A 21,341-nucleotide genomic window follows, 5' to 3' on the forward strand; every position below is an offset into this window, starting at 1 on the left:
GAGGAGGGGTAGCGTGGGCACACCGCAGAGCTGAGGGCTCCTATGGCGTGGGAGGCATTGGCAGGGAGTCTTCCAAGCCCTTTCCTTGGTTGTTAATGTTCCCTGGCTTGACCTGTGGTGACATCGAACATGAGTGCGCCCTTGAAAGCCTGCCTGCCCCCTGCCTCTCTGCTGCTCCTGGGAACCAAATCAGAGAGCACAGGCATGCTGACGTGTAGGGTTAGGGCTGCTCGCCCTGGAATCAGCAACTGGGATACCCACGGGCTATATGTGACCAGGAATTTGCCCACCACAGTATTTCATTTTTTTAAAAGTTAATTGCCAGAATTTAAAATAGAAGTATTTTACATAAAAAGTAGTTTTTGGCCTCTTCTGAAAATCTGATGATCCAACTCAGGACTTGCATTTCCCCTGAGTGCTACTGGCTCTAGTTTGCTGTAGAGAAGGTTTCGCGCAGGCCCGCCCCTCCCTGGCCACCTAACCCAGGCCAGGTCTGCATTTCCAGCCCAGTCCTGGCCTGCGGACACCGGAGCCTGCATCGCCGACCCACGGGGCAGTGTGAAACCTCACTGCCCTGCGGAGCCAGCTCGAGAGCCGGACACTGGTGGCTGCTGAAAATCCTTCCCTTGGTTGATTTTCAAGTTTAGAACATGTCCCGAGGAGGAGCGAATCCCTCAGACACACCTTGTTGTCAGAGAATTTAGTCTTTTTTCGGTACGTCGTCTGGAACACAATAAAACAAAAACCGTCTGATGTGAATGAGAATGTGTTCAACTTAGTGCCATTATTCGTTTAACACAACGATACGGCAGAGGTAGAAATAATCAATAAAGGAAGGACATTTAATGAGATTTAGGAACATCCCAAAACATTGAAGCTCTCCTCAAGCATTTGATTATCTAGAGGCTTAATTATCTGTGTTTTCTACTTTAAATTAAAGAAAAGCCATAATTCAAAGTTACCAGCAGTTTAATGATAACACTCTTCAATTCAGGTTAATTAAAGCACAGCCGTAATTAGAGTGTAGTGTTGTATATCACCGGGCAGGCGCATACGTATTTTCATTACAGTAAGAATTGGCTACTCAATTTCAAGATGACATAAAGGATGCCAAAGTATATTTTAAGCTGCTTCCTGTAGACGAAAAAGAATTGGGGGATATTCTGGGTGTAATAAAGCACAGATCAAACACACAGATTTTCAGAGCGGTTTCTGTAATTATGCACCACATTAAAACAATAGGCAGCACATAACATCTTAAAGCATAAAAGAAATAAATGCGCTCTCCCTGCGGGCTGGCAGCATGCCCCTCCGCAGGGTGGGATCGCAACACAGGAGATATCGCTGCTGTCTTAGAAGCTGAGAGAGCCATTCTGGGGAAAGACAAGGGGGCAGGATAAAGGGGTGAAATTCAAGGTCTTTTCCCAAGAGAACAGAATGCTGGAGGAAAAGAGGCAGGCAGGGCAGAAGGCCCCCCAAGGCAAGCTTTTAAAAAATCTCAAGTGGAGAGATGCTCTCTCTTGGCCTAGGGAGGTGCAGCTGTAGATGTTGACTTCTGGGCCTCAGCTTTGTTCCAAAAACAGTAACTGATTTAAGATAAAATGCAGTATCATTTCTAAATATTTCAGTTACATTTTCTTGAATCCTCATAACGGTTCTGTGACTTAGTGGCATGATCCCTGGTTTATACATGAGGACACTGAACACGGTGGTGCCCCTTCCCAAGCCACCTCGCAGACAAGTTGCAGAGCCAATATTCCGATGTTGTGCGATTGGGAGCAGCTTCGAGTAGTTGCTAGATGAGGGCTGGCTTATTAGGAATCTCCTGGGAGCATATTAGATGGAGAGGTTTCTAGGCTATATCTTCAGATTGTAGTATGTGGGGTAAGGCCCCCACATTTGCATTTTTTTACCAACAAATCAGGTGATTCTGATTCAAAGTTTGATGGCTGGGAACCCTCATAGTCCCCACCCCTCCACAGCACAGACTGGGGTAACGTCTCTTATTCCCCACTTTGGGCTCAGACACTGGAATGTTTCTGTCTGATTTTAGCCCAAGCATAGAGGCGTGGGTGGGCGTCATCTTGAAGCTAAGATTCAGGCCTTTGTGTGTGCCTCCTTGCCATCCTTCCTTCTCCGCGTAGGGTGTCCTGCACTCTCCAGCGACATGGGAAGGAGACGGCACTCTTGCACGCCAGGCAGACAACCAGACCACCGACTGCTCTCCCCACTCCCTATCCCCAGATCAGCAAAACAATGTGGGGCACCAAAACCATAATGATCTTGATTATATTTCCACCAGGGATCATAACTGCAATTTCAGGCTGGCGAGAACAGATACACACTAAGTGCAGAGAAGCCCAGCGGAAGTTCAGGTTGCAACACTCCTTTTGGCCTCGTTGGAGGTCATGGTGGGCATGTCCCGGACCTTCCCCAGAATGCCTTTCAGATGGTCCTTTTAGGGGCCAGCAACTCCTGAGCGTTCCCCCTTTGGTTCTGCATAGCTGGCTTGTTCCTGGGCCCATGTGGCAGCAAGATCAAGGCCAAGGAGCTTGGGGATCTGAAGGAGAGGGTGCCATCTATTGTTGTCTGAACACCAGAAAACCACTCACTTTCTTTCCCTCCCATGCCCCACCTTCCTCAGCAGGTGACTGGAGGGTGCAGGTGGCTAGGGTATGAAAGCAAAGGGCTAGGGTATGAGGCCATCTTTTTCAGGGAAGTGCCCTGCCCTTGAGCAGTTTACATAATGGGATGCTGTGTGATGTCATGCAGTGCGAGCTATGGAGTTGCTGGATACATGATTTGGGACAAACTATTTGATTTCTGCGTACCTCCTCCCTTTGACTGTTACCAGCTGCCTGACCTTGGACTTGGTGCTTACCCCCAGTTTCCTCATCTCTGAAAGAGGAATGACATTACTTACCTCTCAGAACCAGCCAATGTCCTTTTCCCCTCTTCCACCTCTCTTTGTCTCCCCCGACCCCCACCTGCTCCATCCTGCCCCATTAAGATGTTGGAAGCACAGAGGAAGAAAAGAATTCCACTGGCATTTTCAGGTTACATCTACTCCTACCCTTTAGAAAACTCTGCCATCAGTCATCAGCCAATCAACTGAGTAGATAATTTATGAATGTGGGATGTTAGTGCCAGTGTGCCAGGCCTGGTGCCATCTCTAGAGGAACCTGCAATTAGATTTGATCAAATATATGCACAGTAAAAGATTAATAACACTAGTTATAAATGCCAACTAAAGGATTCTATTTCCCTATAGCGGCTGCCTTCTGAGAGTTTGCAGTCTGCTTAAGAAACTAATCCCATCCCCAGAGACAGCTGAGCATCTATTGATGAGTGTTTGTATGATGGATCTACACGAAGGGGGCAGATGCTGAGTTATAGGGAGACAGAGCTTCCTGAAGGCTGGGCTGACCAGGATAAGCTTCCTGGAAGCGATGGCACTTGATCTGTGCCTTGTGAGGAGGATGGATTCGGAGAGGGAAGAAAGAGGGAAGAGGGGATGCTAAGTGGCATGGGATCGGGAAGCTGGGAGCCACTCAGTACCACACAGAACTCCCTCAACACTCTGGGCTTTTGAGATTTCCCCATGACAGCAAATTGGTTTCCCCTTTAGATGAGAGGAGGAGAGGAAGCAGAGATCTTTTCTTTAAAAAATATGTTTTTATTGATTTTTAGAGAGAGAGGGATAGAGAGATAGAAACATCAGTGAGAGAGCAACATTATCAATTGGCTACCTCTTCACATCCCGAGTCTGCAAACCGATCATGTGCGCAGACTGGGAATCAAACCAGCAACCTCCTGGTTTCTGGGTCGATGCTCAACCTCTGAGCCACTCTGACCGGGCAAAGCAGATATGTTTTGACATGTGATGTTTTCAGGGGGAAACTGTGATAGTGTTTTTCTCATGAGAACTAGCAAATAAGAGGATACACCCCTGACTCCAGGGAGGAGAGTGAGGGCCCAGGGGAGAGGAGGGCGGCAGGGAGAGAAGGAGGGCCCCGAGGAAGCCATAGGTGCCGAGCCTTGGCCGCAAGAACACCGTGTTCCAGTTCCAATCTCACTGTGAGCATAGTAGTCCGTCATTCATCACTTACAAAATGTAAAAGCTTAATTGTATCAGGCTTTACAGCTCAGAGGGGATTAAGACCAAAGACGGATTTACAATATAGCGTGCCTCTCTCCGTCCCCCTGCGGCTGTGCAGCAGCTAAGATTCAGGTGTGATGCGGAGAATTTAGTGCCTGGGTAACTCAGGGAGCTCTGATCAGGTCTCCGCTGTGCTAACGGGTGGGAACTGTGCCCTCACGCCCGGCTCAAGCACGGATGCTCCTGAGCTGGGTTCAGACAGTTTGGAGGCTGGGGCGATGCTTCCACCTGCACCCAGCGTCCTAACATTCAGGCATCATGCTCTTACCCTGTGTTGTTCTGCGCAGGCAGGTCTTTCCAGGGAAGCCACTTGGGGAAGCCTAACGTGTCTGGAGGAAGCTGGGTCTCCTGCCCAGTGGGAACTACATCTGTGTGCACTGAGTCTGTGACAGCAGCAGGCTTCAGCGAAAGATGCCCAAGTTTGAACATGAACAGAAAGCAGCCAGGAGGCCCCGTTGTTATAGGATAGATGTATTAACCTTTTGCACTCGGATGTCGAGATTAAAATTACTCTTTGAATGTATCAATAATTTGAAATATAAAAAAAATCCAAATAAATAAGTTTGTATGAAAAGAAACTCCAGTTTTTTATTCTACTGCCGCGCTTTGTAAAATCTGGGGTATTTAAAAAATTAAATCCCAAGTAGAATAAAGGAATCGAGAAAAAAGCAAGCAAGTGCAAAGGGTTAAGCCAGACTGCAGAAATGAGCATTTTATGTGAATTTATGGAAAGGCTCAAGCCTGAGCTTGAAAAAATTATCTCTCCTGGCCCTGTTGACCTAATTATTTGGGGTGTTGTTATCAGGACTAAACATATATGAGCAGTACTCATGAGTAACCCTTGTGCATGCTAGTGAATAAACCAGTGATCTTGAGCTATGAACACCCTTCGCTGAAGGCTACAGAGGCAGGAAGGTCAGGGAGGCAGTCCAGTTGGAAATGGGATGGATGCTATGCTACGGCTTGACTTGATGCTGGGTACTCACAGCCAACACAGAGCTTACGTTTCTGATTAGTAATAGTAAAGCTTTCTAAAATGCATTCATTCACGTTTTAGACCAATGTCGATTGCCCATATCAAAGAATGTAATTATTTTTAAGTTCAGGTGTCTTCAGTGGGTGTGTTAGTGGAGATCATTGTGAGTGTGAGTATTTGAGGGTTGGCTGTTCTGAAGCCTTCTCACTCCACCTGTCAGAACTGGAATCTGAATAACAGCTCCATGAGGGTTAATCACAAATGATGTCCATTTCCTTGTTGCTCAGCCTTACAAATCCCTCCGTTTCATTTTTTTTAACTAGATGTTTCCATTTTGAGAGCCTATCATTTTGTTTGTTTGTTGTTGTTGTTTTTGTTAATCCTCACCCCAGTATATTTTTTTCCATTGGTATTTGGAGAGAGTGGAAGGGAGAGATGGAGGGAAGGAGGGAGAGAGAGAAAAACATCGATGTGAGAGAGACACATTGATTGGTTGCCTCCCACACATGCCCCTACCGAAACCTGCAACCCAAGTACGTGTCCTTGACCAGGAATCGAACCTGAGACCCTTCGGTATGTGGGCCGATGCTCTAAACCACTGAGCCACAACAACCAGGGCTCGGGAGCCTAGCATTTTTTTAAAAATATATTTTATTGATTTTTTACAGAGAGGAAGGGAGAGGGATAGAGAGTTAGAAACATCGATGAGAGAGAAACATCGATCAGCTGCCTCCTGCACACCCCCTACTGGGGATGTGCCCGCAACCAAGGTACATGCCCTTAACCGGAATCGAACCTGGGACCTTTCAGTCCGCAGGCCGACGCTCTATCCACTGAGCCAAACCGGTTTTGGCGAGCCTAGCATTTTTAAATCAAGGCTCCTAAATGTGAATCTTTTTCATTCTCGCCCCTCCATCCTAAAGGTCTGGTTTCCCAAAGCCCAGTGTTTACATCTGCATCTACTCTGATTACAAGGGTGGCTCTGGGTAACTGGAGAGAGGTGGGCGCTTTGGGGGGCTGGGTATGGAAGGCACACTGAGCCCTGCCTCTCTGGCCTCGCCCACCTCACTCCGGCCCCAGGCCATGCATTTGCATATTCTTCATGAACAAAGTAGAAGGTGCACACGCTAGGACAGGTTTCCATGCTTAATTCACACTAGCAGCAATCTTTCTAGGCCAGGGGGCTGATTTAGTGGCAAGAACAATTCATTTCCCTCTGGGTAGGTAGAAACAGTTGGACTCTAATTCTTAAGAGCCTTTGCTCAGGAACATCTGGGTTGAAACTACTATAGTTAACAGACGATGTTGGCAGTAAAAAGAAGGGGGGCTTTGTATAATGTCATTGTCAAATTGGACAGACCTCTACTTAATAATTACCAAGAAAGCAATCGAACTAGTTATTACAACAGTTTTATTGCAGATTGCTGGTTTAAAACCTTTCGTGTCGGTGGCATTTTTTTCTTAAAAAGAAAAAAAAAAGAGTCGTTTCTATTCCCCTGTAATTACTTTTGCAGCCAGCGACAACTTTCTGCATTGGACACATTTTATTTTTGAAGTCAAGAGTTGAATTCTTGCTAACTTATGGCTGATTTCATCCTGTTTATCACTCTAGGAGAGCTTTCGTACTTCTCTCTTACCCTGCCTCACCCTCACCCTCAGCATCCTTTCTCACCACGCTGTCCGGGGTACATTTAAACACGGAAGCCTGAGTAAGGCCAGGGAGTGACTAAGGATTAAATGAGCAAAGCCCATTTTGCTTTACCAACAATAATGGTGTCGAATGATGCAAGTAAAACATTTAATCTCAGGACATCCATTTTGGGGAGTCTGCAGGCACATTCTTAGGAGCGAACCCCTTGTGATAGTTTGTAGAGGGTCCCAAGGAGAAATTGCTGTCCGTATCTTAGATTTGTGCTTACAGCAGTGCATGGTGGGTAGAAGGCAAAAATTAGATTCCCAGAGCACATCGCTGCTGTTATTTCCTTCTGCACACCCCCACCCCGATCTGTGTGCTTTTAAAGAATAAGACACGTTAAGAAGCATCTTGTTTCATGATTCTGTACTCACTTCCAAGCCTTCTCTGCCTAAACGAGACTTTCCCAGTTTACCACTTTATCTCTTCTGTGTTATTCCAGCCACTTGTGAGGTTCTGCTCCCCATTCTTTCATACATTTATTTAATCGGCATTTATGGGAGGCTTATGCTTTGCACTTTGCAAAATGCCAGGGAGATAAAGCTTGCGTCTCACACAGAAAAAACTCAGTCTAGAGGGCAGAGAGATGTATAAATCAAGGATTACCACACCAAACCACACCCATTCCCCTGTTTATTGGCCTTCATCTGCTTTTCCCCACTGGACCTCCAACAGGGGCTGCACCTCTGCTGAGCCTTCAGCCTAGTATCCTGACATTGGCCGGCTCTCTGTGGCAGTGTCTAATGAAAAACTGTGATTTTAACAAGGGAGACACAATTCTGCTAGCAGTGTAAATAGTAAGTTACCCAGTGTTGATATTTTGCAAACATCCAGGTGATGCTTTTCGAGCGGGGGTTAAAATCTTTGATGCCTGTAGGGGACAGTGAGCAGCAAAGAGTGAACAGTGAGGTCTGAGACAATAGGGAGTGGTGGGGACTGTGGCACATTGGAGAGCATATGTCCCATCCAATGGGGCAAGTGCTTTGAAGCTCCAATCTCTGTAGTCATAGGAAATGTAGTGTCAGTGTGGCCATATCTTATTTGTCCAGGAAAGCCAAAAAATAGTTTTTATATGAAATCACCTGTTGGTATCTAATGCCAGTTAAAAAACAAAAAATGATGTGCTGACCAAACAGAGCATGTCTGCACATCGGGCTTCTGGCCACCCCTTCATTTCCTCTGCTTTGATGAGAAACATCTGTGCAGCACTCTGCGTTGAGACTTGATTTCCACTTTTGACATTTCTATATCAAAGTTGTTTAACCTTGAACAAATTGTTTAATTTCCACTTTCAGCTTTTCTATATAAAGGCCATTGGACCTTGAGCAAGTTGCTTTCCTGTCTTTGGACCTCAGTTTGTCATCTATACAAGGAGAGGAGGATCAGCACTCTCAAAGGGGCTTCAAAATCTGTGGTTGTGGCACTGTTTGTATGTAATCACTTCATTTACATCACTCTGTCCCCCTCCTCTTTGTCCCTTTGGCCAGTGAGCAAAGGCATGTCTTGGGTCAAAGGGCTTCTTAAAGAGAGGCTTCTATAAAGTAGTATAGGATTATCTGAGATAGGGATTGGTAAGTTATGAAAGAGGACTCAGAGATCTGCTGGCAAACATCTGCTAGGCTACGAAGGTGCTCAAGGCTACATAGATTTTATCAACTTTTCTGCATTAGAAAGCTCCTTTCTTTGTATATCTAGTTGGTAAATGATATCATAGTAGCTTAAAGATATTATTTATTATCACTATGAACCATTTCTTCCCTTCTCACCTGTAGGATCAGGCTGTTAAAGCAATAAGGATCTTTGATCTCATGAACTACCAGAGTCCCAAATCAGAGTGGTCGTTGCTCATAGAATATCAGCAAATTGGCCTCTTCATGATTGTGCTAAGTTAAGATCAGACTTCTTGAGCTTTTGGCACTTAGCTGATATTTACATTAGAAAATGGTTACTTAATCTTAGTAATTTGGTTCAACAAATACTGCATAAGCCATCTGATATTTTAAACAGCTTAAGCTCCAGAAGTAACAGCCCCATAAAAGGTACACGTTAGTGGTGCTCTATGGGACGTAAATTAAGAAGAGCATTTTTCCAGCTGTACTTGGGCTGGTGTTTCAGCAAACTGTAATCAGCAGACATTAGAGTCTGCTGGCAGGAATCAGAAAACCTGCAAATCACTGAGAGCACCGGCACGCCTGCCTGGAAGTGGTCCTTTGAAATCTGACTGTCTGTTGAAAGCCATATGGAGGACCATGACCTCACAAGCATGAATGAGCAATTGGTCTTATTCCACCAGAGAGCATGAGGCCTTTATCGGTACTTTACCTGTAAGTAACACATCCAGCGCATCTGATTAGGGCACCTTGCTATTTAAAACCAACCCAAGGCTTCCCAAAATGCCACTTGGAATAAGCTGCAGACTGCTTGTCAACAAAGTCTTCTAACCTTGCTCCCGCCTGGCTTCCTGACCCAGTCATTATCACAGTTGTATCGCTGGTCCTCAGATACCCCAAGTCCTTCCTGCCTCAGGGCCCTTGCACTTGCTGTTCCTACTCCCTAGGATGCTCTTTCCCAGATCCTCTCATTGCCTGCTTCTTCCCATCATGCTCCAGGGCCCTGTGATCTAGTGGCACGTCTTCAGAATGGTCCTCCTGGACCATCACAGATAACACACTCTTCCAGTTACTCTTCATTTGCTTAGGGGTTTTATTTTCTGCAGAGTCCTTGTCTTCATCTGGGAATTTATTATTAATTCACTTATATATTTTCTTATTGCCTCTCTCTGCCAACACACATTTTTCTAGGGATGAAGATGTATATCTGGCAAGTAGTAGGTGGGGACCTTGGCAAGTTACATGAGCTTTTTGAGCCTTTGTTTCATCACCTGTAAAGTAGAGATATCCATCGAAGTCTGAGTAACTGGGCTGATATCTCCCTCTGGGGGATATTGTGGGGACTAAATGAAAAAGCACTGAGAAAGGCCATGCCCTGTGACCCAGCATATCCTCCCCCTTACAATGCTGGAGCCAAATCACCATCAAGTCACTTCCCCGCCTATCAGGAAACCATTGCTTTATTATACAAAAGTATTTGGAACGTAAGTGATAATGCCCATTGTAGAAACACAATTATACAGAATAATTTTTTTTATTTATGTGAGCTTTCATTTCTCTGAGTATATAAATATGTTGTCACCTAATTGTATCATGTTATTTACATATTTGTATCCATATAATATTATTTGTTGATCTTATACCTTAAGATGGTCTTCAAAATGTCACTTTGGCCCTGACCAGTGTGGTTCAGTTAGTTGGGCATTGTCCTATACACCGAAAAGTTACTGGTTCAATTCCCTGTCAGGCACATGCTCAGGTTTCAGGCTTAATCCCCAGTAGGGGGCATGTAGGAGGCAGCTGACCAATGCTCGCTCTCGCATCAATGTTTCTCTCTCTGTGTCCCTCTCCGTTATTCTCTCTCTAAAAATAAAATCAATAAAAATATTTTAAAATGTCATTTTGAATGCTAATGCATTCCATATTGCATCATACATTTTGCCTTGTTACTGCATATTTAGGTTGCTTTCAATTCTTTTTGCTCTGTATAAATACTACTACCTTGAACATCTTTACGCAGAAAATATTTTACAGAACCATTTATTATTTTCTTAGAATTGAACCCCAGTAAGTGTAAATCACTTATTGAGCTTGTCTGTATCGGTGGTTCCATGTGCTGTACTGTGGGGAATTCCAAACTAGTCCAGATCTCTTACAGAACTTCTGCTGGTTGAGGAGACAAAATTCAGATACATGAAGGCACAGCCAGTGTTAGGTTGACTAAGGGCTGGATGATGTGGTTGCAGACAAGGTGCTGGAGGAGTTCTGAGAATAGAAAGAAAATCAGAGGGCAGCGGTAGCCACAGAAGACCTACAGGGAAGATGGGGTTTGATGTGGGCATGGGAGAGCGGTGAGGAGAGAGGAGAAGATGTTCTGGGGGCAGGATCTGCATCAGTGAAGGCACCGAGGGAGGAAGAAGGTGGCCTCAAAGCAGCCCGAGCGGCAGGCAAGAGCCGCGGGCAGATGAGGTGGGACAGCTTGGCTGGAGCCAGGAGTGACGGTGCCACAGTCATGTGCCGGGCACTTACACGGAAGCTAAGGATTATTACCATCATTCCGAGCACACAGGGGTCTGCTCGGAACAACAACATAAGCCATTTATACAAAAGACCAAAATGGAATCCAAATAACAGGTCCAGCTGCTCCAAAAACCTCCCTCCCCCTGCAGTTAACATTTTACTACCCAACCGAGAAACTAATGAATCTGGCCCAGCACAGATCCCCAGACACCAATTCCTGCTTGGGTCTGTGTCTAGACATCTAGACCTGAGTGCAATTTGCACTTTGAACATTCAGCGCCTTATCGCTTGCAAGAAATCAGCTTTAATGGGGAAGCGGGAGGCGTCCCTCCCAGCCCCGTCCATTTGGCACAGCGACTGTAGAATGAGGCTCCCTTGGTTAACGACTGGATTAGGAGATGAAAGGGTCATAACCGTGTTGGCTGTGTGGCCCTGGTCCTTCAGAAGCACTGACTGGGAGGTGTCTCCATCTCATTGCAGGCTGTGTTTTGTGAAGCTCAAGCTCCTAATGATAGCCATCGAGTACAAGTCCGCCAACCGAGAGAGCCGGTAAGTTTGCTGCGAGGCCGCGGCCAGCTCACATTGATGATGGTGAGCATGCATCCTGGGAGCGTTCAGTCCACTTCTCTGTCTTGGGTATTATTTACTTGCTTGGGAGCCTGAGGCAACACCTCTCAGACCCTAGGACACATCTCAAGGCATGTTCGACCAGGCACTGGCGTCTCTATCCCAGACCCGCCGGGCCTTGAGAGTGTTCCTCCAGGGAAAGGGATGAGACCAGCCCTCCAGCCGATGGTGCCAACTTTTCCTTTTCAGCTCTGCATAAAAGTGGGGTCAGACACTGTCCTCTTACCCCCTTTTACGGTTGTGAGCACAAAGCAGGTGGACCTGACCTCATTGCCAGCAGGCAGGGGGCAGGGCCATGATGGGAGATACGAGCTCTCTTGATAGCTGGATTACAAGCAGCCTATTGTGGACCATATGTGCTTCTCCCGGTGCAACCGAAATCCAGGTGGCAGCATATCAGCTTCATGTAAATTAGCCGGGAGAGCAAGGCGCAGAGGCAGGAGCCCTCTTTATTTATTTATTTTGCACGTAATTACGTGCAAATGAGACCGATGAGGCACTGGGTCTGGCTGAAACAGATAACACCCCAGTCAATAGATGAGTTCACACTGGAAGAAGGAGGCGTCACATTAACAAGGAATTCTGTGGATGGAGCACTGTATGCGTTACCGATAAAATAGAGATGATTTCTGCCACTCCTCTCCCCCACTTTTATCAATCATTTTGGGAGAAAGATAACTCATTCAGACATGTTCAGGCTTTTGTCCTCTGAAATGACATCCCTGGTTTGTTCCTAGTTATAGTCAGTTAGTCTTCCTAGTTGTAGTCAGTTAGACACCCTCGGACACACACCTGAATGACCGAGCAGAGTGCAGGGCAAGGCTAGAAGGTTCCTGCTATGATCATTTAAGGAGTTTCCATTATTTGGATGAATGACCCGATAAAGCCAGACCTCCAAATGTTCAGTCTGTGTCTCCATGACAAAAAACACTGGATTGTAAGCAAGTCAATCCAATGTTCTCTGTTACCTCAACCCCAGATCAGATTGCTCCACGTCAATCTGATCAAACGTTCAGCTATTAGGAAAATCCAAATCGACCAAAAGGAAGAAAAAGCGGTAGATTTGGTAGCCACGTGTAGAACATGGCTGTAGCAGTTAGCAAATATGTACGTAGACACACATATTTTTCCTGTTGGCAAGTGAAGAATATTATTTGCAAAAAAACCACTGGGAGTCCTGGCTATTTGCTGTTCAACTGATGACATGGATGTTCCTGGGACTGCCGCTTGTCCATGTTGTTGGCGATGCTCACCTGTACCTGGGGGGTTGGGGAGGAGGGTTGCAAATGATATTCTTTGTGTTGCCAACTCAGTAAATCTTTGTACAATTCAGTGTTCTCTCTTATTTGTGCATCTCTCATCAAAGTGTCCTGATGTGGGTGATGCTGAATAGCCTTTCTCAAGCATTCTGGAGTCATTTCCTAGCAAGAGACTGTACTCTGAACCTTGACCAGTCCTCTCCCACCTGCCACTCTTTGGTCCCAAGGAGGGAGAGAAACAGGCTGCTAATGGTCCCTTGTGAAGCCCTGCCCCCACTCTTAAGAAAAAGAAATCAGAGCTTTCCCGGAAGACACCATCTTTCCTTTGATGGACCCTCCAGTTAATTCGAGAATCAGAGATGTTTTCAACAAAGCCACATTTACAGATAGAGTTTTGTAGATTTTTTTTTTTTTTAAGAAAAGGGAGAAAAGAACTTGTCTGGCTTTGTTTTGGCTTTCTGTGTGCCGTTGCCAGCTTGAATTCTCAGATGCAGCTTGGTCTCAGTGTGAAGCTCATTGGTTCTTGCGGAAGAAGGTGTGTTTGAAGGAATGTAGATCATGCCTGTGAGAAAACACAGGGATTATCAAACACAGTACCCATGTCTCCAAGAATCGAGTGTTTGACCCTCCTGAGATGATAACTTGGATTTTTTTTCCTGCATTAAAACATTTCCCATTTGCTTTCCTCTCACACTTTTGAAGCGACCAGGTGTTAAAATCCGAGAGCCCTGCTCCTCTGTCCACCCCAGCGCCCCAGCCTGTCCTGAATGACCTTGTCCTTCCACCCCATGACACTGTTCTCATGCTTTGCTGAAAAACCTTGTTTTCACATGTACCCTTCAAATAATTTGAAACAAAGGTTTTATTCCTTCTTTTCCTTCTGGTGTCAATCAATTTACTATCAAATTGTTTGATTTTAAATTCTTTTCTTGTCGTTTTGCAGAAGCCGAAAGCGGTATGCACTCTTCGTTAACTTTCCTCCCAACCTCCACCCTCTATCTTCACTTCTAACCACAGGACTAACTATTTGTCAAGAATTCAGGAAGATAGAGATTATATATATGTGTATATAATCTCACTCCCTTGTCAGTATATATAGATATATATTTATATATAATTATATATGTATATTTATATATAAATCCCTCTCCAACTAGGGGACATAAAAATTGAAAGTAGCACATTGCTTTTCTTGTTTGATTTGTTGATTCTTTTGGATGACGCACTAACTTCTTTGCAGGAAACCTTAAAAAAAAAACCCAAAAGACACAATCCTGTTTTGTCATGGCACCAATGATGGGAACAAATCTATTCAAGTTGAAAAGGAGGACGCTTCTCTCCAGCCCTCGGTGTCTGTTTCTGTCCTGTCCTGATGTGTCGTGGTGTCCACTAGACTCTGGTTCCATTTGTCTGCATCCCACACCCACATTCCCAGTGACCCCCCGCCTCCTTCTGTCCACTTCCCAGTTGGTAGAGCAGAATTCGTGTCCTTTTATCCACAAAACAGAGACCAAGCCCTTACACTTACCTCTTTTTCCTTACACTTATTTAGATGATCAGATTTTGCATATGTATTTCTTGGGCAGTACTCTGATGAGTACTGTCTATTGAGATGAACTCAGGGCTTCTGTTTTTCTGAGTGTATTTGGGCATATTTCTTAATATGAAGTATCGCAACATTCACTGTGTGACCTCACCTGTTTTGCTGCTGTTATATGTTGCATGAAGCATGACCGGATCCTCATCGATAGCTTTTTTTGTTTTTTACCTTTTTGGGTTAATATTTCCAGTGCAGCTTCTTCAATGTGTTCTCTATCTAAGGGCGTGTTGTTGAAAACATACTGTTGAGATGCCTCCTTATTCATCTTCTCAAGAGTTGTTTTTCTCTGTGGTTGTAATCACTGTCACATGTTTGTTTTGTAGTGTGTGTGTGTGTGTGTGTGTGTGTGTGTGTGTGACTCTTTCCGAAGTCAGGTTCTCTGTGGTTTTGTGAGTAGATGTGTGAAAATAGAGGTGGCTTCCTGTCAGTTCGGTATTATTGACATGATCCAACTGCGAGAAGTTACTGCAACACTTTGCATCGCCAAAGGGCCACAGTGGTTGCACCTGTGCTGTTGGCTTTGGCCTTGGAGTCCTTTTATCATGTGGTGAAGGCATGTTGTGATGTAGGCATGACTTGTTCTAAAGTGTACTAGAAAGCCACTTGGGTTGTTCCCAGACCAAATATCCAGCATTGTCCTTGCCAAATGAACTATTTCTTCTCCCTTCCATTCGGCCACTATTTTCCTTATGTGCAAAATCTATTTGGAAATGCCATTTCTAAAATTATTGGGATGGAATCAGGATAAACATGTCATTGGTGGACCTCAGTGGAGGTCACTTGAGTCTGACCGACTGGGAGCAATCTTTATGATGCTGTCTCTGTGTAAGTGCCCTGGGCTCCAGTGTGCTGAGCATGGAATCCACACCGTGGAATGTGTGTGTGTCTAGTTGTGTGGGACTCCGGCAGCATATATTTTAACACCCAGAAGAAATGAAAAGTTCCAAAAAGGCAGCAAGAGTTGAGAATTGGGGTTTCTGGAGGCTGTGCCCTAACACAGCCCCTAAACTGCCAGGTAGCTGTACTCCCTGAGATGGGAACCAGTTGGTTCAAACAAAGTCCCACCCAACAGCAATCGCACATGGCCTTGTGTGGTCAAAGAGGCCACTTTCAGTGGCATGATCCCTTTGGGCCCGGCATGAAATGAAGTCCTACATGGTTCTTATTCTCTTGTTCTAGGTAATGAAGTCCCATTAGCTTTCTAGATTCAGATATAATTGCAGTGTTACCAAATACAAAGTATGCTCTCATGAATGTGATATGTTTGTAATTGCTCAGGGAATGGTACATTACACCTACCAGAAACTAAGTGGGGAGGAAAGAGACTTACACCTGTCATATTTATCCATAATGGAGAAGAGTTTCCTTTAAAAATATCTCTTTCAGTAGAATTACTAATCATGGGTTGTCTCTCAAATCAGCAAACAAGTGAAGTTCATGGTAATTGGAGGAGAAATAACACGATGCTTCCCAGTTGTTATACATAAGTGGTGGAGAAAGGGAAGACATCGTTTTGCCCTATCAAGCCCCAAATCTTCTCCCTAACCCAAGTTCAGCAAGAGATGCACAGTGAAATGCACTGCAGCTTGAGACCTGGCTCTCCCTCCCCTCCCGAGGGCACCCGGCAAGCAGTGTTTCCCAGCGCACTGAGCCCTGCTAGCCAGTTTCAGGGGAATGTGTCTTACGTTTAAGAACATATTTCAGATCTAAGTGAGTGGTGTTTTCAATATTGAAATCAATTGCTTCAACTCCCCGTGTGCCTAGCTATTTATTATATTTGTATATTTGCATATTTATGCTTAATGTCTCTGGGATATTGTTAGCTCACTTGCCACCCCCCTAGAAGAAGTGTGGTCGTTCCTCCCATAGGCCTGGTGGGAACTGCAGGTGGGCCTTTGAAAGATCAGCTGTGACTCCTTTTCTCCTTAGTAGAGAGGGAAAGCCACACTTTTGGAACTAAGACCAATGACTTAGGTTTTTTTACTCATTACTATGAAAAGTGCCTATTCCATGCAGGGTTCTAAGCTGGCTGCTATAAGAAACTAATTTATAAAAGTAAATAAAATATGATCATGCTTTTCACTCCTTTACACACCTATGAGTTCCCTACAAAAGATGTCTATTTATTCCATATAGTGAGCGAGGAGCTGAGGAATAAGTCTAGATTCAAAACTAGTCTGAGAGCAAAAGAAAAAGAATAAGAATCCTTGGGGAAGAGACCACACCAACCCTCGGCCTCCATCTATCACTGAACCTTTTCAGTGGAAATTAACAAATCATAGAAGGAAGAGGATAATTTATAGGGTCCTTGGAAATCAGGGCACGTCCATCCCGCCAAGAATATGTCCCTATTGGAATTCTGCTAATTGATAGATGGACTTTTTTTCTTAGAGATTTTTTTTGATTCTTCACATGACACATCTTGAAGTTTATCTCTGTCTGATAAGCTAGTGAATTAGACAGAATTGGAGCCAGAGACTGATTTAAAGTGATGCCTAGGGAATGAGACTTTTGGCCATCATCAGGACACACAAACTTAACATTGGATATTTTAAGACATCAACGATCTTTGGAAAGATTTACATATTCCCATTAGGAGCTCAACAACACATTCTAAGGATAGCAGGCCCTTTGTAGGAGCAAAAAAAGTTACTTCTGTTTCAGATGCTTATCTTTTTATATTTTCAAGAAGATGAGGATCAGTACTTCAAACTTTCTAGATTTGGAATGTGTATAGAAGACTTAATGTCTGAAATATCAAAAACAGAGTAATATATTTCCTCAAAGAGTCTTTGAAACCATGTGCCCTTACACAGGGAGTAGTGTATACAGTGGTCTCTGGGTCAGGCTAGCGTGCTTCTCTACCAAACCCTTAAATAGGCATGCAATCCAGCCCAGAGAGCCTCTTTATGTATCCAGATGTCTTTCCTTCATTATCTCAAGAGCTGGACACACTCTTTCAGCCACATGCACCATGTAGAGATGATTTAAAGCCTCCCAGTCCTGACCGGAAGAGAACAAGAGGACATTCTGGAGTCACCTGGTCAGTGATGTCCTTGGAGGTCCTTCCAGTGTCTTATACAATCAGCCATACAGTTTAAGGAACAGAGAGCTACTCTACTGTGTAGCCAAAAGCCAGCCCAAGTTAGCCCATCTACAGGTACTGCACAGGAATACAATCTCTCAGATACTATGGTCAGTGCAAAGGTCTTTCAGTGCCCATAGGTCGTTTCTTAGCACCAAGGACAAAATGGGAGCTGTGAGGCTGTGAGAGACGATTTGCTTCTCAGGTGCTGTAATCACCTTGCTACTATTAATCGTGACTTGTGTATTAAGGATTTACTATGTAACAGTCACTCAGCACGTAGTATGGGCTTTAATTTTCTTGGCAGTACCCCATTTTTCAGATGAGGAGAGTGAGGCTTAGCACCATCCACATGCTCAAGGCCGGGACCCGAGGCTATAGGCCTGACACGTGCACCTGAGTACTGGTATTCAACCACTAGCAGCAGCAACACTGAGATCTGAACACAGATCTGTCTTAGTTCCGTACCTGAATCTTTCCTCTCCACCCTCAAACTTGACTAGGGCAAGTGGAAGGCGTAATAAATTATCTCAACCTGCCGTCTGTGGAGTGACAATCCCATATTCTTACTGTAGGCCAGTTGTTAGAGAACAGAGGCAAGGAAAAGAGACTTTTCATTGGCAGGAACCTTGCTATCACCTCCATGGCATAGTGGGGTTGACCATCGAAGTGCAATTTCTGAAACATGTGATGTAAAAAAGGGGAAGCAGGTTCTGTGTGAGGCTGTGTTGTGCATACATGTCACCAAGACATTGATGCCTGTCAAATTTCCTCTTTGAATTGTGTTGCTGAAATCATGATAGGATTTGTTTTTCACCAGGGAAGCTTTTTAACACTCTTAAATGAATACATGTCTACTGGTAGAATTTTCCAATTTTGAGGAAGTAGCTCCTTTAGAGCCCAGAAGTACCTGGAATTTTTCATTATGTCCTTGTCCATTTTTCTAAAGTGCACAGTTAGTTCTTCACCCTGTAACTTCACCAAATCATGGGCAGGATGTGTTCCATGTCATGGGGCCAACTGAGGAAAAGCTGATGATTCCATTGAGAATGGAATATCCTTTTGGCTTTTTTTTCCCCAACAATAAATGATAAAAGGAAGAATAACCAGTAGACATAGAGCCTTCGGTGCATTATGTCCCTGAAGACTATGATGATCATCATCCCCATCTTGTGGGTGAGGAAATTGAGTCCTAGAGTTGTGCTATAACTTGCCCAAGGTCAGACAACTACTGAAAGGCCATGCTGGAGCTCGGACCCAATTTCTGGTTGCAGAGCCAGGGCATAGAAGAACTGCCTTGCAGGAATGGGGTAAGAAAGTATGCCAAGTCCGGAATGCTGTCCGTCTAAAACGTTGCATTTAATGGGGAATCTGGCTAGCCTGTATCAGTTGGGCCCCTTTCTCCTCACGATCATGAAAAGTCGGAGGGTGGGCGACAAACGTGAAGCGTTGGTGGAGGGTGATTGGGAGGGATCTCTCCAGCGCTGCCCTGGGTGGCCTGCTGTTGCCTCACTGTTGTCTGGGGTTCCAGGGAAGAACAGTCAGGTCTTCGTGGACTCTTGCTATTATTTAGTGTTCATAAGAGCAGTGACACGGGATTGGTTTCCTTCTGTCAGGCCTTGTTATGGGTAATAGGGGGTGTTCTTGTGACCACAAACCATTATTTTGCAATAACGATCTACTCCGTTCTCCCAACAGAACAAAAGTTCACCTGGGTCCTTCCTGTATTGCTACAGGCACATCGCCCTGTTGCTCACAGCACTTTTCTGCAATGATTTTACCAGCAGAAAAGGATTATATGTTAATTGCCATCCTCCATTTTGATTGTTTTAGGCAGTTTAGGACTTCCTTTAGCCTGATTCCAAACATCTATTACATGAAACACCTGATTTTCAGATCATACGCCCTCCATTGTATCTGTTGCTGAATTTAGAATCCCTAAATTCCATATCCATTGAGCCCAGAGTCTCATCTCAGTCTCTGTGTATGGCATTCCTGGATTCTGCTTTTGATCTGCAGAAAATTAAATTTGTTTGTTTCATCCATTTATTAGATTAGGATACATTTATCTCTTCTGTCACTCCAGACACAACTTGGTCAGCTCATCTATTTATACCACTTTGAAATAGGACAGTGTATATTTAGGTTCATATTTCCCTGCAGGGGAAGTCTTTTTGTGGTAATTTGCATTTGTTTTCTAATTACAGTTTGCCCCAATCAGTATGTGCTAGACATGCACCTTATTCAAAGACTCTCTTACCTTTTTGTAAACGGCAGGTTGGAATCATTAAGTATTTCTGATTGCTTGCATTTTGTTTTTGTTTTTTCACTGTTCTGGTGGACCCAGTTCTTTCCACACAGACTGCACATGGAATCCACTTCCATGTCCTTATCATGTCATGCAGACGTTCTTGCTTCTGCATTGGTATGGGTGTCTTGTACCATTCCCTGCAGTGGTATGTGGTGTGTATACATGTCTGTTTCTGTATGCATATAGGGGTCCCATTAATGCTCTGTCATCTAACTGAAAATCGGTGTAGCAATAGCTTTATTAGACTAATAACACTCTGTTGACCATCAACAGCATTTTCTAAGGGGCACATTATTGGGAATTTTGCTTCAAACCAGAAGCCCATGATGGCAACCCCATTATAAAAACCTGGCCCTGAAACCTAGATTTGCTTTGATTTCTGAGTATGCCAACCTAGGACTTGAACAGCCAAGCTTTATGATGGCGTTATCCAGTTAAGTGTGTGGGACAGTGAACCTCAAGCTCTAGACGAAATCTTTGGGGACAGCATTAGACTAGTGGGCCCCCTATACAATTAACAATACCGTATAGCCTTCAAGATTTTGCACAGAACATGACCTGACAAATGTGTCTTCTTTGTTTGTTTTTGTTCACTGAGCAGTATATTAATTAATCCTGGAAACCATCTTAAGATCCAAGAAGGTACTTTAGGATTTTTCATCGCAAGTGATGCCAAAGAAGTTAAAAGGTAAGAGTTTATTTTCACCTGCCTTCCTTTTCATTCCAGCGTAAACATCTTGACCCCCTGAGGTGGCCCTGCTTCTGTATGTACAGGGCCTGAACCCCAGAACGTCCTAACAGGCCTTTGGGCATCTTCCTAACTAATCTTAGGAAGAAAGGATTGTGCTTTCAAATGTTTCCCTGGGCTCCTCTTCACATAACCAGCTCCACATCTTTGACTTAGAATAACATTTCAGAGCTAGGAGGGCCTGGTTAGCTCCTCCCTCATTTCCTAAGGAAGGAACCAGAGATCCAGAGAGCTCAATTGATTGTTTCCGGCCCCCGATGCTTGATGACCCAGAACAACATAGCATAGGACAACTGACTCCTCGTCCACTGCTCTTTACTTGAGAATTATCAGTTTTTTACTTTAAGTGCCAAATGGAATCTCTAAAGGTTTGGATTGCCATGGCCGGTTTGGCTCAGTGGATAGAGTGTTGGCCTGTGGACTGAAGGGTCCCAGGTTTGATTCCGGTCAAGGGCATGTACTTTGGTTGCGGGCACATCCCCAGTAGGAGGTGTGCAGGAGGCAGCTGATCGATGTTTCTAACTCTCTATCCCTCTCTCTTCCTCTCTGTAAAAAATCAATAAAATACATTTAAAAAAATAATAAAAAAATAAAGGTTTGGATTAATTTCAGATGAAATACTGAACTGGCCATATTCCTATTTGTGGCCTTCTAGGTAAGTGGCTGACGTCAGGGATAGCCAGGATTTCATTGGCCTCAATGGTTTATGGCACCTTTATTAGTACAGTAAACCCTCGATTTTTTAGACCTCGA

At 44.5% G+C, this 21,341-nt stretch overlaps 1 protein-coding gene across 21 annotated transcripts in view; it reads left to right on the plus strand.

Annotated features, from left to right (window-relative positions):
* The window catches only part of KCNMA1 (potassium calcium-activated channel subfamily M alpha 1), a gene marked incomplete at both ends in the record, with an annotated part of 694,964 nt that overhangs the window by 543,875 nt on the left and 129,748 nt on the right, over positions 1-21,341 (plus strand). For 13 of the 21 annotated variants that reach the window (XM_079794070.1, XM_079794084.1, XM_079794085.1 and 10 more), the window contains 2 exons: positions 11,439-11,507; positions 20,442-20,528. In XM_079794070.1, coding sequence (XP_079650196.1) covers positions 11,439-11,507; positions 20,442-20,528 — 156 coding nt within the window. Of the gene's footprint in view, positions 1-11,438; positions 11,508-13,787; positions 13,800-20,441; positions 20,529-21,341 lie in introns of all 21 variants that reach the window. The other 8 variants (XM_079794081.1, XM_079794087.1, XM_079794088.1 and 5 more) reach the window with 1 other exon arrangement.

This window comes from Cnephaeus nilssonii, assembly GCF_951640355.1.
Source record: "Cnephaeus nilssonii genome assembly, chromosome: 16".
NCBI lineage: Eukaryota > Metazoa > Chordata > Mammalia > Chiroptera > Vespertilionidae > Cnephaeus > Cnephaeus nilssonii.